Source organism: Ambystoma mexicanum, chromosome 1p (assembly GCF_040938575.1).
Source record: "Ambystoma mexicanum isolate Mex_15411 chromosome 1p, UKY_AmexF1_1, whole genome shotgun sequence".
Lineage (NCBI taxonomy): Eukaryota > Metazoa > Chordata > Amphibia > Caudata > Ambystomatidae > Ambystoma > Ambystoma mexicanum.
In genome coordinates, this window is record NC_090921.1 from 412,708,238 (window position 1) to 412,723,551 (window position 15,314).

At 45.3% G+C, this 15,314-nt stretch overlaps 2 protein-coding genes across 4 annotated transcripts in view; one reads left to right on the forward strand and one right to left on the reverse strand.

Moving 5' to 3' along the window:
- The window catches only part of CPAMD8 (C3 and PZP like alpha-2-macroglobulin domain containing 8), a 1,947,746-nt gene that overhangs the window by 1,179,108 nt on the left and 753,324 nt on the right, over nt 1–15,314 (reverse strand). For both annotated transcript variants that reach the window (XM_069649211.1, XM_069649210.1), the window contains exon 20: nt 6,738–6,969. In XM_069649211.1, the coding sequence (XP_069505312.1) occupies nt 6,738–6,969 (232 nt within the window). The remainder of the gene's footprint in view (nt 1–6,737; nt 6,970–15,314) is intronic.
- LOC138571718 (uncharacterized) overlaps nt 1–15,314 on the forward strand; it is a 662,275-nt gene that overhangs the window by 500,072 nt on the left and 146,889 nt on the right. The window lies entirely within an intron of this gene.

The following is a 15,314-nucleotide window of genomic DNA, read 5'->3' on the forward strand; positions in this document are numbered from 1 at the left end:
GGCCAAGGACAAGTCTTGCAGTCCTGTTCTGGATAAGTTGCAGAGGACGGAGTGTAGAAGCAGGCAGATTTAGAAAGAAGCGGTTACAATAGTCCAGCCTAGCCTGTGCCTCCCCCATGCAGGTGACTCTGGATACCCACAGCTGCCTAGGCTAATGACCCCTGTGTGCGATCCACAAACATTGCAGGATATTGCCTACAACCACGCTCACAGCAGGACTCGTGTTTGCATCAAGCATTCTGGCCTTCTGAAGGCACGTTTCCGCTGGCTCGACTGTACTGGTGGAGCACTGATGTATGCTCCAGAGAAAGTGGGTAAAACTGTGCTTGTGTGCCATGCTGCACAATATTTGCCTCAGGACAAATATTCCACTACCCCCCTGACGTGGACATGCCACCCCCATGGATGAGGAAGCAGTGCCTGTGGCTGAGGCAAATGCACACATTGCCAGAGATGACGTGAGGGATGGGCGTTTGGCATGCCAGGGATTGAAGATAATTTCTTTTGACACTTTCATATGGCACAAGCCATGCACGACTGTGTGACGCCACCTCAATCAACAAACACGACAATGACACAATGAGCAGTATCCTTGCATTGATGAAGTTTAATGGTTGTTATGTAATGAAGTGCCCCAACTATCCCCCTGCCCCTTCCCACCACCAATTCCTCATCACATTATCCCCTCCCACCACCAACTCCCCATCACACTATCCCCCGTCTCCCTCCCACTACCTACTCCCCATCACACTATCCTCCCTCACCTCTCCCACCACCAACTCCCCATCACACTATCCCCCTCCCATCGCCAACTCCCCATCACACTATCCCCCCTCCCACCACCAACTCCCCAGCATTGCCACTCATGGCAATCAATGTCTTAGAGTGCTTCACAACTGTGGCCTCTTTCCCCTTACCCGCCTCCAATGGTTTTGGGCGCAGAAAGCGCTGTGACTGACACCTCGGCATGCCCTGCTGTGACCCCTCTGTGGGTGTGGTTGAAGTGGAAGAGATGGAGCCTGTCCCCAGGTTCTGTTGGTGTTGCACCTCCGTGCTCTGCCGGATGGCCTCTGCCTGTGCAGAGATGCCTTTTGTCATCTCTCTGGGCGTACAGTGTAAGGGCAGCCATGTTGGCTGTTTTCTCGGCCCTGTTTCACGCGATGGCCCGCACTATCCTGCAGGTAGCCCTTTGGATGCTGTCCATAATGACATGCAGGTGTTCGGGGTGCGTGTGGCCAATTGCCTCCATCTCCCGCTGTCTGTGCTCCATGTCCTCAAGCCTCTGCGACAGCATACTGCATGCTGAACACTGGTGTGTTTTGAGGGTGAGGGGCTCGCCACTGGCCCTGGGCTGTATTTAAGGGAGCCATATGAGGGTCTATCAATGTCCAGCTCAGGTGTCCATGCACGTTGGTGGCGTGGTGGGCTCTCCGGGGACTGTTGACGATAGCGGTCGTGGCGGGCTCTGCGGGGAGTGTTGACACTGGTGGCCTCTCTGGGGTCTGTGGCCCTTTGGCAGGCATTGACACAGGGCTGGAGTCCCCCTGTGCCTCCTCAGTCGCCCTGCCAGCAGGTGTGGCCTCAGTGTCTGTGTCTCTGGTTGCGGGTGTGGGTGCAGTGTGCCTTGTGGCAGTGTCACATGGCGGAACATCTGCCTCGGTGTGGCATGAGTGGGCACTTGGGGGGTGGTAGTGGCAGACCTTGAGGAACTGGATGCGCCGCTCCTAGATGTGCCTGCAACCTGCTCCTCCGATGCCTCTGACGATGCATGAGTGCCTTGCTATGGTACATAGTGGGACACCACACATGTGGGCAAATGGGCATGGTTGGTCAGGGGAGATTGCATGTGGGCCCAGCATCATGGGGTTGCTTGTAGCGATGAGTGTGACACATGGCCAGTTGGTCTTTGGCCTGTGAATGGGGAGGGTAGGGTGTCCATGCTGTGGCAGGTTACGTCGGACATACATGCTTGTGGTCCTTCATGCCCCCCATAGCCCATCCCCGGTGGCACTCACATGGTGGGGGTGGGGGTGGTGACTTAGCCCATGGCACTGTCATGACTCTATGGGGAAATGCTGTGCAGCCAACGAGGCTGCACTCTGGTGCATGGTGATTGGCAGGCTGGGCACATGTCGGTGTGGGGGGACGTGTACTTTCCTGTGGCTTGGCTGCCATGCCAACATGGGGCAGGCCAACTGGGCCCGCAACATGCTGGTGTGACTGCTGCATGGTGTTGTGGCTGCTCACGCACCTCAATCCCGCGAACACAGGGTGTGCCAGTAGGAGTGTGGGCACCTGGCATTTGTTTGGTTCACTTGCTATCCCTTCCCGCTGCTGTGACACTCAGGGGTGCCCTGCCCCATGGCTGCTGTGGAGGGTGGCTGATGTGCCACTCCGTCACTCTGCCCTGTTGACATGCCCAGCTTCTGGATCTCATGACATGAGTCCCTGTCCACTGGGGCAACTTATGCTGGGCTGTCATTAGTGCATTCACTTGGGTTGGCGGGGGCTCACTCACCTCTTGCTTCCGGGCTGATGGCACCCACCTCCGCACTGCCGACTCACTCTATTCCTTGGATGTCCAGCACTGTACTGCATTTCTCCTCCCTGGCGGTGAAGACCAGTGGCTCCTAAGTGCCTCCTCCGGTTGGCAGGTACTCCTGGCGGTGTTGGGACAGCAGTCCCCGCACCCTGACCCTCAGGTCGTTCCATCGCTTGCGACAGTCCTCTCCATCACGGGGTACACTTGCCACTGCTGTCAACTTGTGGCAGATTGCATTCCAGATGGCTGTCCTGCGCTGCCCAATGGTCTTCCGCTGCCGACTGCCATAAAGTTCCACACAGTGAGCAATGACCTCATCTGTGAGTACCACCAGCTCCCCCTCACTAAATTTGGGTTTGTGCAGGTGATGATCTGCCACCTTGTTATTATCCTCTCCTGGGACATTCTTCTTTCCAGGACTGGATGGCTGCAGTAAGTGGAGATATTTAATGGATTGTGTATTTCAGTTTGTTGGCAGTAAACCTTATGCCAGTTTCCGCCATGCGCTAATAGCGCTACCGCCGAAGTTGGGGAGGCGTTCACGCCAGGTTGTGATGCAGCGCTAATTCCGCTGCATGAGCCGGCGGTAACGCTATTTCCGCTAGGCGGAAATTGCGCCAGATTACCGCCAGACTTCTGATGAGGCCCACTGATTTTTTATACGGAAGATCGAGGATATTCGGAATACTATCTCTTCTTCCCTCAGAAGAACAGGAACGTCTGCTTTAGCACCCGGTGCTGTCATTGCGACGCACCTCTGGGCTATAGTTCCTCTGTTTACCCCAGAAGATGCCATGGCTGCTACTATGAAATTGATGTCAGCCTCACCATTAGACCCTATTCCTCTTGGTGTCCTTAAGGAGATCATGCCTTATATTGCCCCAGGGGCAGCTCAGGCAGTGAATCGGTCTTGTTAATCTGGCTTTATTCCTAGGGAACTGAAGCAGGCGCTGGTTATTCCGCTCCTTAAAAAAAAAACTTAATTGATCTCTCTATCCCTGAAAATTTATCATTGTCACTGCAAAGAACTCACAAAATCAAAACAACCCATAATTACAAATTCAACCCTCCAGTCCAGCATCATATACTGACGGTCTTTTAGAGAACGGTTCTTGATCAGATGAAGAGGATTCCCTTTAAAACCAAGGGGCAAGGTAACTTCTCGGTAAGGGAACGACAAACGCTGAAGAATTTGCTTGCTAATAATGAGATCATGTTTAAACCTGCAAACAAGGGAGGAGCACTGGTCCTGATGGACAAGGGCAAATATCTTGCAGAAGTCGAAAGTCAATTATCGGACCAAGAGACCTACAAGGAAATACATTACAATCCCACGGAACAAATAAGAGCACTCATCAAAGCAGTACTGGAGGAGGACGGAGGAAAGAGAAGTGATCAAAGATAAAACACACAAATTCTTGGAAAAAGATTCTGACTAATCCGAAACGCGTCGGCATGAAATATTCTCTGAAAGAAGTGTCTTTGAGATAATCATGAATTGTTAATTTGTACATTGAGAGTGAGAAGAAAGATATGGACACAATTGAACTGAATATATTATGTGCCTTTGGGTCAATGTGGATTGGCCCCAACATAAAATACCTGTTGTTCATTTGAATTAAGGAAAAGCTGTTTATTTATTCTACACTTTGTGTATTGAAAAATGAAAAACTTAACTTTTTGTAAGAATAAGCTTTGAGCTTTGTATGCTTTTGGTGTTTTATTTAAACTTTTCAATCAAAAGATTGTTGTTTTTTATAAAATTTAAGTATGGAAATATTATGCACTACGGTTGTTTTGACTTAGTGTGTGCTTTGCAGTGACAATGATAAATTGCATGATAATTTGAAAAGTCAGGGAGAGATAACACTCAGGGTTACCGGTGGTTTGGTGATCCTGACGATCACTGCCTTTGAGAAAGTATATCCCACTGGGGGCCCTATTCTCAACTTGGCGCAGTGAAGGTGCTAAACAGCACGATTCACTGCGTCAAAAGAGGACGCCCAGGCTCCACTACTATTCTCAAGTGGGCCTGGGCGTCCTCGTAAAGCACAACAGTGATCTGTGAGGATTGCGCCTGTTTTAAGCTGTTACAGGCGCAATCCAATCTCATCTCGGCAGCATTTTTGTAAAATAATGACAGATTTGTTATTTTACATAAATGCTGCCGAGAACACAGATTAACACGTTTATATACACCAAAGTGAGCAGCTTCAACATTGCAGGATGTTGGAGCTGCTTACTGTGGTGTATAGGAAAGTGTTCATATACACCTTTACGGTGTATATGAACACTTTCATTCAAAGCGAGCAGCATTAACGTTGTAATATTCAATGTTGAAGCTGCTAGGTTTGGTGTAAATGGAAGTGTTCAAATACACCTGTGTGTTGTATATGAACACTTTCATGTACACCAAAGCAAGCAGCTTCAATGTAACGTTGAAGCTGCTTGCTTTGATGTACTTAAAAGTGTCCATATACAACACACGGGTGTATATGAACACTTTCATTTACACCAAACAAGGCTTCTTGTGGCACTCCTTCAGTTTAACAACACCTAAAGGGTACCGTATTTGTGCGCATGTTTAGTGCACATATTAAACTGGCGGAGTGCCACAAAAATAGGCTTCCAAAAAGCCAGCTTCCGAATGTGGCAGTTTCTAGGTTGGTTTCCAACCCATCCCAGCAACCGCCACATATATTCCGAAATTGGCGCATTCCTTCTGATTTCGGAGGAATGCGACAACTTCAGAATAGGTCTTAAGTACCGAAAAGGTCGTTAAGCCTTTTGACGTCCTTTTCGGTACTTAACACCTACATGAGAATAGGGCCCTAGGAGTGCACCAAAGGGTTATTAAGTAGCAATTGTGTGTTTGAATGTTTAAATCCCATCCATCCCATCCATCCCATCCTTCGTCCAAGTCAAACTAAAGCAGTGCACACATCGATTATATCCCTGAGAAGTCCTTTCACAGTGTCTATTGCACATCAACTCCCATGCATAACTGATACGAAGCACAGGGGCCATCTTAAAGTGGTGGTTTAACACATTAACATCACACATGTAACTCATTATGTAAACAGAACAGAATGTAAATGCATGCTCATGCATTCAATAAATGCATAAGGGAGGCATAAAAACAATGCCATTCATTATAATGTTGAAAATAATGAAAAACAGACAGATTATAACACCACATGTGGATGCATCTCTAAACAATGAAATCATGGTTAAATGCATGTAATTACTGAAAACATGTAGTATGCTAGTATCATAGAGCACAGCAAATTCATTATACAATCAGAGCTCGGAAAATCACAGGGCCAGTGCTTGATTTGTAAGAAAAAAGTGCCTGGGCCCCAATAATTTCTAGCGCGCTTGTGACACTGCGGGCAGGCAGTTCCCCACCATTGTTGCCACCATCCACAGCAGCGCTCCACAGTGTCGGCACATTTGGGGTTAAACTACAGTTCACACCTGCTCATTGGGGTTGATGGATACTCTGGCTATCAATACTTCACAATAAATCTGAGTCTGAGACAATAAGTGCTGGGGCACAGAAATAAGTGCCAGGGCTGAGCCCTGGCAAGCACCCCCACATATTAAGCACTGCCAGTGCCCATTATTAGCCCAGACCTCATATTAAAATACAAAACTATGCAATATTGTCATTATAACGTGCAAATGCATTATGCAATTAGAGCTCAAAGTGCCCGTCATTAACCAAGATTTTTCATTAAGATACAAGACTGCAATATTGTCATTATAAAGTGCAAATGTATTAACTGCCAATCGGCCTTGAGATGAATAACATAGCAGCAGGTTAGATTTCCAAATCCCATCAATAGAAGTAAAAAGTGGGTGCCAAAATATAGAGCATTACACTGAGCCTGTAAAATCCATATGGTGCAAGTACATAAAACATATTACATAGGGAACAAAGTCCAGATCCAAAAGACCACTGGATTAAATCCAGTTATACATCCATGAGGCTACTACTTGGCATAAAGAAAACAATAAAATGGATAAAGTGCAAGTACATCAAAGGAACTTAAGGACTAATATTTAATATCACCTACAAGGCTAAAAGTGCTACTTCATAATTGCTATATATATTATATTGTCAGAAGACAGATGAAAGAAGACAAATAAACAACTGAAGCAAAACTATTTCATGTCCCACCAATGCCCTTACCTCTGCACACATGGTCAAGTAGTTGTAGACTGTAAGGTGAATTTTGGTCTGTTCTCCACGGATGACATGATATGGCAAGGTAAAATCAATAAAGAAAGATTTGAAGGTTCTTAGCATTGTCGGCTTTGCCAGGCCTAGACCCTTCTCCTCTGACAATGCCACAGCCTCAGTGATCCAAGTGGTGATAGAGTCCGGAACCTCCACGTGAAGCTGGCCTTCTCCTGTTGTGTCACTGCCAACAAAGCAAAAACAGTGAGGTTATTGGAATGTACGAAAGATATGCCTCTCAAGTAGACAAATTGAAGACTTATTTTCAATGTTTTTGGAGCTTATAGGAATCATGTTGGCCTTTGTCGGCTGGTCGCATATATATGAGGACAGGTGACACAAGCAAGTTGAAAGACAAAGTAATCAGGTCTCTGGTGATTATCTGTTACTAGCCCATATACCCGGCGTTGCCCTGGATTTCATTTTCTCATAGGTACTAGTTGTTAGAAATACCTTACGGTAGCTTTACGCTTTCGGAAAGGCTCCATAGAAAGGTGAAAAGAATAATTCACTAAATGTTTAGGTTATTTAATATTTTTAAAATGTTGTCTTATAAAGACTACACAACACCGTTTTTTGTTCTTAAAAACTCATTCTGAAACTTATAACTGTACGTGAGAACAACATGGAGATTCCTGAGCACAATGATGGGTGACATGATGCTGACAGTGCCAACAACTATGTACCCAAAGTTTAAAATTACCAAAGTACATGTTCATTGTAAGTCTTGTTTATAAACTACATTTTTTGTTTTTCCAATTGGAGCAAAGATCTACAACTGATTCGGGGAACCCAACCTAGAACACGCAACATATAGCTTCCGGTGGGAGAAATACGGAGAATCCAAGTTCATACCAGTGCACCTGATTGACTGTCCCTGTGCTTTGTTGATTGTGATACTGAATGCCAATCTGACCGGTAACTGTAGGCGTTTGAAACTGAATGGCATGTCTGTCGGAATGAGTGGAATGCGGGGGATGAATAGATCTTCTCCTTTTCCTATCCTGATCAACACTGCCGATTCAATTACGTTGGGTAGCTAGCACTATTTGTAAGAGAGTAACAGAAATGCCTGCCTCACCTCTTTGTATAGAAACAATTTTTAAACTTCTGGAATGCTACCTGCCTTCACCTTCGCCTCTCAGTTCGCTTCTCAGGTCCATTCGCCTCCCATGCGCCTCCACCTTTCACCTCTCATACACCTTCGCCTCCCATACGCCAATGCTTCGCCAAGCTATGCTTCGCCAAGCTACACCTCGTCTTCGCCCCCCATATATCTTTGCCTTTCGCCTCTCATACACCTTTACCACAAACAAACAATGTTTGACTTTTCTATATATACAGATTACAGTAACCACAAGAGGGATAATGGGTATAGTAAGTACAAAGAAATCTTGGGAAATCATGCTGATATTTTAACATGCTGTGCTGCAGTGCACAAAACATACGTATGTTGGACGTAATTGAGGGTTTTGTCTGGACCAAGGGTAATTAATAGTCTTGCCAAAGGCATTTTGCCAGACCGGTGAGAGGGATTTGTTAATCGGAAGTAAAATTCATCCCTTCACATTGGCCATTATGGGCCTTACTTCAGGAAACGGGATATTGATCTTGACAAGTGAAGTTGCTTTTGTTACAGAATAAGTGGGATTTTGGTTGGTTCAGACTTTTAAGACAGGTTATTTTATTTCTGCCTAGTGGGTGTTTGCATGCAGGTTGTGGGGTTTGTGGTGTTGTCTAGGAGGATGTTTGGGACTGTCTGGCGAGGATTTTGTCTTTGATTGGGAGGATTCTTTGTCTTGACTGAGGTATATTTTCGCCCCGATTTACTGAGTTGAAGGAATGTTGGTGTTCGCTGCATATGTTTTTTCCCGATAGACATAGCTAACTCAACCCAATGGGATGTTACATGAGGACAATACAATTAATAAATACAGTGAATAAGGGCCATAGTGACATAGTGACTATGGGCCTCATTCCGAGTATGGCGGTAAGGGATAGCGGCCACCGCTAACGAGAGCGGTGGCGGTAATCCCTTACCGCCATACTCCGAGTTCCCTTTGCGCCATGGAGGTTTTAACACCTGCTTGTAGCAGGTGTTAAAAACCATGGCGCTAAGGCACCTTGATGTTAATTACGCCACCGTAATTTACGGTGGAGTAATTAACGCCTTCCCCACTCCCATTATGCCCTATGGGGCAAGAATGGGAATGGGGAAGGGTAAATGGGGATTGGGGAATTACCGCCCCGCCAACCTTGGAATGGGGCGGTAATTCCGCCATCCACCAAGGCGCTGCCGGTCCGGGTACGGCGTCAACCAAGGCGTTAATAGCGCCATTGGTTAGCGCCGTACTCGGAATGAGGCCCAATGTCTCAGAGCCTGTAAATGAGACATATTTCACTATGACACTACGCCATTCTTCAGTCAAGCAATTTACAAAATTGCAGGGCGTGCAAGGGAGCACAGGTAAGAGCTGAATAGCTGAGGGCTTTACTTGAACATGCAACCCATGAATCTCCCTTTAAGCTTCTTATTCATTTTTGTACCAGGTTACGTTTCCCTTTTTGAACTAGGTTTTAATTTGATCCAGCAATTGATGCTTGTTTTCCATAACCATTTTTTCCCAAAGCTTTATGTGGATCCAAACAGTTAAAACAAAACATGGCTTAGAATAAAGTCCAAAAAATTGAGGAGTGAAAAAAAGCATAAACGTGTGAGAGTGAAGGCATGATGTAGACATGCTCAGGGATCGAAAGGGCAATGCCTCAAATAGGATTAAAAGATGAATGTCTGAAGAGTGTCCAACTGTGTTAGCAGTACTAGAAATGCAAGATGTATTCTTCCATTTTATTTCAGCAGCACTGTGATGCATGAGAGCCAAGAGCCATATTGCTAGCCGGATCCAAGGCAAACTTGGACGAAGGATCAAAACTTCCACGAGAAAGGAACTGAGTCAGATGGGAGCGGAATAAACCCAAAGGCATTATCCCAGTTTAGGGGTATGAACTCTAGAGTCAAAACCGCCTGGCAGAGGAAGAAATCACAAGGTCATCAAGGCGTGTGCTAACAAAGGCTATTCTCCTCATCTACTGTGAAGGCCACACAATGAGGATAGAGGGCACTTTTATAACGTGGGTGGCTTTCTTGCTACAGGATTGCATTGCTTATGTTAGATCAGGGACTTTACTTTCTGCCACAGAGAGAATGACACGTTGTTTGGCTCTGTGGTTAGCCCTATCACCTAGGCCCTTTAACGCATATATGAAATCTTTGGCCAGCATTATTGAAGCCTTATCATCATTGTCAAAACTCTATGCAGATGATACACAAAGAACATTGCATCCAGGAAATGCAAAACACTGATAACTATTGAATCACAGACTATTTCCTAAAGGTTCAGGGCTGGTTGATAGACTATACATTATGCCTCAATGCAGTCTATACAGAAATCAACCTGTTAAAGACAACATAGTACCCTGTCTCCCTTTCTCTGGACCTAATGTTTTGGGCCATCCGTCGAGACTGGAGGGAATTTTTGATTGAGAACTAGCCTTCCACCCTTAGATCAATAAACAGAGTAACTTGCAACATCCACTTTCAATTTTACCTCCTCAGATAGATCCTCCCTGTTCTTGAAACATCTCACAAGGTGAAATGGATGGTGTCAATGGTTCTGATACAAATAGATTATTTCAATAGTGTACATCTGGTCCTATGGAAAAGTCAGCCATGCAACTCCATATGCACGCTACCAGGCCGGGAAACTCACTATCTCAAGAGGCCAACGCATAACCAGAAGCCACAACATCACCAGGCTGGAAACAAAGAAATGCAAGAGGGACAAACGTAGGAAACAAGCCTTTTCCTTTTGCGCACCTTGGGTCTCATGAGTTTGGCGCTATAGGCAAATAGTATTGGTGGTGGAATTACTGTCACCTTTTCCACTCTGTAAAATTAAATGCAATAAAAAAATGGTTGGTAATTCCCCCTCCAGTGCTAACCCACCAGCAGAATTAGTACCAGAGGAATTGCTGATGAGAACCAGCAGTAATTGCCATGTGGTGATTCTTACGGGGGAATTGGCACAGACAAATACTCATACAGGGTTCACAAGTGAGAGGGCGTTCACCTATGTAATGACAATGTAATGCATGCCCTGCCATAGCCTTGTGCTTGAAGGTCCTACTCTCTAACACAATACATAAGAAGTACTACACCACTTGACAAGTCCCTGCATTAGAATGCCAGGGCATGAGAAAAATGCATAATCCCACGTGCACTGTTAGGAAAGATATTCTTTTTGCTGCTTTGCACCCATAAACCTCTATGGCACACCTTTTCTTTTTGCTTTGTTTAGACTCCTGCCCTGACTTTTTGGAGGTGTTATGTAGAATTTCCATTGTGTGTATTTCTCCCCACTTAGTGAGTTCATCCATCACTTTTGCAGGACTCTTAGGTTTTTATCTGACTCTCCTGAGTGAGTGGGACCCTTTTTCCTCATTCACTCATTCTTTTTCTGTGACTCGCGGACCCCTTTTTGTTTACCTTTGATGGAGTCTGCTTTCCTCCATCTTTTTTGAGGCATCCTGTATTTCACTATTAGAGCACACAGCATCATCTGTGCAGTGTTGCTGGGAGCTTCTTGCGCTTCCCTCATTGGTTTTCTTTTATATTCCTCTGATAACATTCCGTTACCAGGTCAGTGAGATCAGCACACCCCACCTATGTGGAAGCTAAGCGGACACATTGTATCCCTTTTTTCACCTCTCCTGTAACTTTCTATTTACAGTGACAAGACTATCTGAGTGGTTGGTGGCAGTGGATATTTTCTACAGACTTTTGTGACAGTTTGAGCATCCCACAACGTGCTGCGACATTCCCAGCCTGCAATACCCGAATACCCTGGGAACCCTGGCACTGCTGCGGTGCATCGTCTCATCAAGTGCGTTCCGGATTGTAGAAGTCCCCTCAGAAGAGTCAAGGACAGAGAGAAGGAAGCAAGTCTGCCAGGTGACAACCTTCGCTGCTCCAAAGCCTGTGTCGAGCCTCCACAACCAAGTGCCATGAAGATCGTCTGCTGGGCATCCCTATGATCTGGTCCGACAGTCTGCTCTGGCCAAAAGCTCTGCCTTCAGCCGCCAAGGCCAGAGAACCAAACCGGAGCTGCTGTCGCCTTACCGTGGGGACCTGCCAGTGACATCATCGTTCTTCATCATAGAAGGTAATGTCCGACTCCTGGCTACCTACCTAGGCCGTTGTGTTGCTATTCGCTCCTCCTGAGCTTCCTGAGTCACGTTGGACTAGACGACCCAACCGTGTTCTCCCAGGCATAAGGACATCCGTTATAGAAGCTGAAATCCTTCAGGTGGCCTATCTAGCTCCCTGAACCCGTTGAATCCAATTCCATTACTTACTTGTTATGAAAACCCTTCTTCTGATATTTGACAACTCTGACAGCGTCTGCCTTCTGTTGTTCTGCTGCCCAAGGGTCACTGGTCCCCCAGTCTTCCCATCTGACTTTTTGAGACACTCATTCCCTAGATATGTTCGGACTTCTAAAGTAAGGCTTTCCTAAAAGTTGCACAGCTACCAGTATTGCTATTTCAGTAAAGGTTGGTTGATGAATGATTTGCTAACCTGAAGTTACTCTATACTTTCTTGGTTATCATCTAAAGGTCTACCAATGAACTGAGTATTGCCACACCAATTATCTATGTACATATCTGTGGGAACTATTTTTACTTAACTGAACTGTAGTGATTTTAACATTGTCCGAGGGTATGTAATAACCATTTTTTATATAACGACAGTGCGTAAGTGGTTCCTTGACTATAAGTGTGCTTGAAGGTCTTTGTACTCAACTACAACCCTTCTACTTCCTAGACTAAGGCTGGCTGATTGACCATAGCTACCAAACCTTTCGGGTAGTTCAGGCCAAACCTAGGAAATGGAGCCATGTACACCTAAGAGTGAGTCTTCTTCAGTCCTACCATAGGTGGACTTTAGTAAAACTCCCTAACAGGAGGTAAGTAAAGCCTTCTGCTTTACTGCTCTTGACATTTTGCTCATTCATATGGGAAAACTGATCAGTCCATAAGACTATCGGTCTCATTACAAGTTTGGTGGTACTGTGGCGGTAAATCTGCCAAAATACCACCCAATGGACTTACCATTACCACCACTTGGTCTGGCAGAATTACCGTTGGATTACAAGTGGTGGTAAGTGGTGCTAGTCCCCATTTATCAGAGTCCATAGGACTCGATGGACGTTTGGCTGAATAACCACTAGCGGTAATTCTGCTGATTTGGTGGTTTTTGGGCAGTAAGGCAGAGGAATTACCTCCAGCATTCTGCTGGAGTTTTTTCCTCCACCCTACCTCCAAACCCATTGTTCAGCTGTGTGGTAACGCAGTGGTGGCCATACTGGTGAACTCATAATGAGGCCCTATGTGTGTTTTTGAATTTCTTGTATTTCTACAATTGTACGCATCACCTTAAAGTGAAGTGCGGTTAGGATACTTTCTATCCCTATATCTTTTCCTGTATTGGCTTTTTGGTTACTTTTACAATATGCCTAGGATGAGGTGGTGCCAGCAGATATGTACCTGCTATGGGTTTGTAATTTTACTAGTGCACTTTTGCATTTATCTGAAATGGTCACCAAGGGTGGCTAGAATCCCAAGACGGCTGTGCCATAAGTATTTTGCTTGTCCTTTGGCCATATTCTTTCCTTTGTCATTCTTCTTACCTTCTCAGGGCAGGAAATGCCATATATGAAATACCCTTTCGCAGGGAAAGCTGCTGCTTTTGCGGATAATGGTATGGTTTGTGTGTGAGCCAAGATGTGGTGGTTGGGACTGTCTGCTCCCAGTACACATCCTGGCGGCTGAATGTCTTTTGCTCGGTAGATATTGTGGCCAGTGGCTATCAATCATTGGATAGCCAGTACCAATTTAAATGGTGCATATCCTTACCGCTGGTGGGCTTTGGAAAGCCCACCAGCGGTAAGGACCAGGTCAAATTTTGGATAAAAGGAGGACTCTTTCAGCCAGCTCAGTGTGGAAGTCAAGTCCTCTACGAAGAAGAGCAGCCAGTTGGTGAACCAAGTAACACACCTGGTGGTGACCAGCACCAATTCCAGTGTTGTCTCAGTGAAGCCCTGCTCCTCTGCCTGATCTCAAGAAGACCCTTGTCCGTGCTTTGACCCCTGGACCAGTGGCGGTTCTAAGTGCATCCTTGGAACTTGGAGGAACTTCAACTTGTGTAACAAGACGCCTGTTCATCCCTTGAAGATCACCTGTCGCCGCCTCACCAGGGTAACTTCCGTTGCAAACATCTTCATTGCTCCCTCGGGGTGTACTGAGGTGATCTTCATCTTTTCCTCATTTTATTGTTCTGCTGGAAGCTATCTGGAACTTATTTCTAAGCACTGCGACTGACCTAATTTTTTGACTCTTCAAATCATTCATGACGACAGGCATTGTCAATCATTTAATAAACCTACATGTGAAGTGTAACTTTAAAATGGGTGACTTTTTTGCCCACTGCCCAAAACCATTTTAGGGCTGGCCTTGAGAGAGGGAAGCTGTTCTATGGTTATTGTAAAGTGTCTTTACTGCTTCTAATACACCTGAGTATTCAGCTGTGTTGCAGTGATTAGTGAATAAAATGCTTACCAATATCTGCTAAGGGTGAATGTATAGTGTATAGCTTTATAGTGTTGGTGTGACAATATCTGACTCAAAGTTCTTCTTGCTTAATGTGTATTCATTTTTGTACTTACCTGTTCACTGGAATTATTGTTGTTGTTCTGCGTGGCCTCATTGTAGGCCTAGACTCCTCTCACACCACTCCAGAGACTCAGCCTTGCCGCTCTTCTACATACCTTGATTGGATTTGTCTAAAATCTCAGTGTCTTTCCGTTCACTATAAAACGGTAGCCTCCCAAATTTCTCCCCCAGGGTTGATTTTGGATATCCATCTTAAGAAATTGGTGCTCAGCATTGTGTGAGGGGTCAGAAATGTGAGGCAGACAACTTGGTAAAGTTTTATCATAAGATGCAATTTTATGAACTCAAAAAGATTTGATAAATGCCTCTCTGTCCCTACCATGAAGAGAATTTCCCTGCCTATCAAAATAAACTAAAGGAACACCAACAAAAGGAATCTGTCCCTCACACTTGTACATACAACAAACTTAAAAAATAGAAATTAATGGCAATTAAAATGCAACAGAAATAACAGTTATGTTAAACATACACCATTTAACGTTTACTCCTTGCAACCTGGTTGAGATCCCCTTCCTCAGATTCGAAGTAGGATTTTCAATCAAAAGTTCCAAATTAAAGTTCCATTCTACAACAACGTTCTTTCTGGTGATAAGATTCTTCTTGTTCCAAAAGTCTCTCACTTAGACTTTCCAACAGTTCGAAATAAATGGTAACTCTTTGTTTCTCCACTTGTTTTAATGAGTTCCACACAACTTTTCCTTAAGAAACAAAAACACTTCCACAGTTAGTATTTATCAA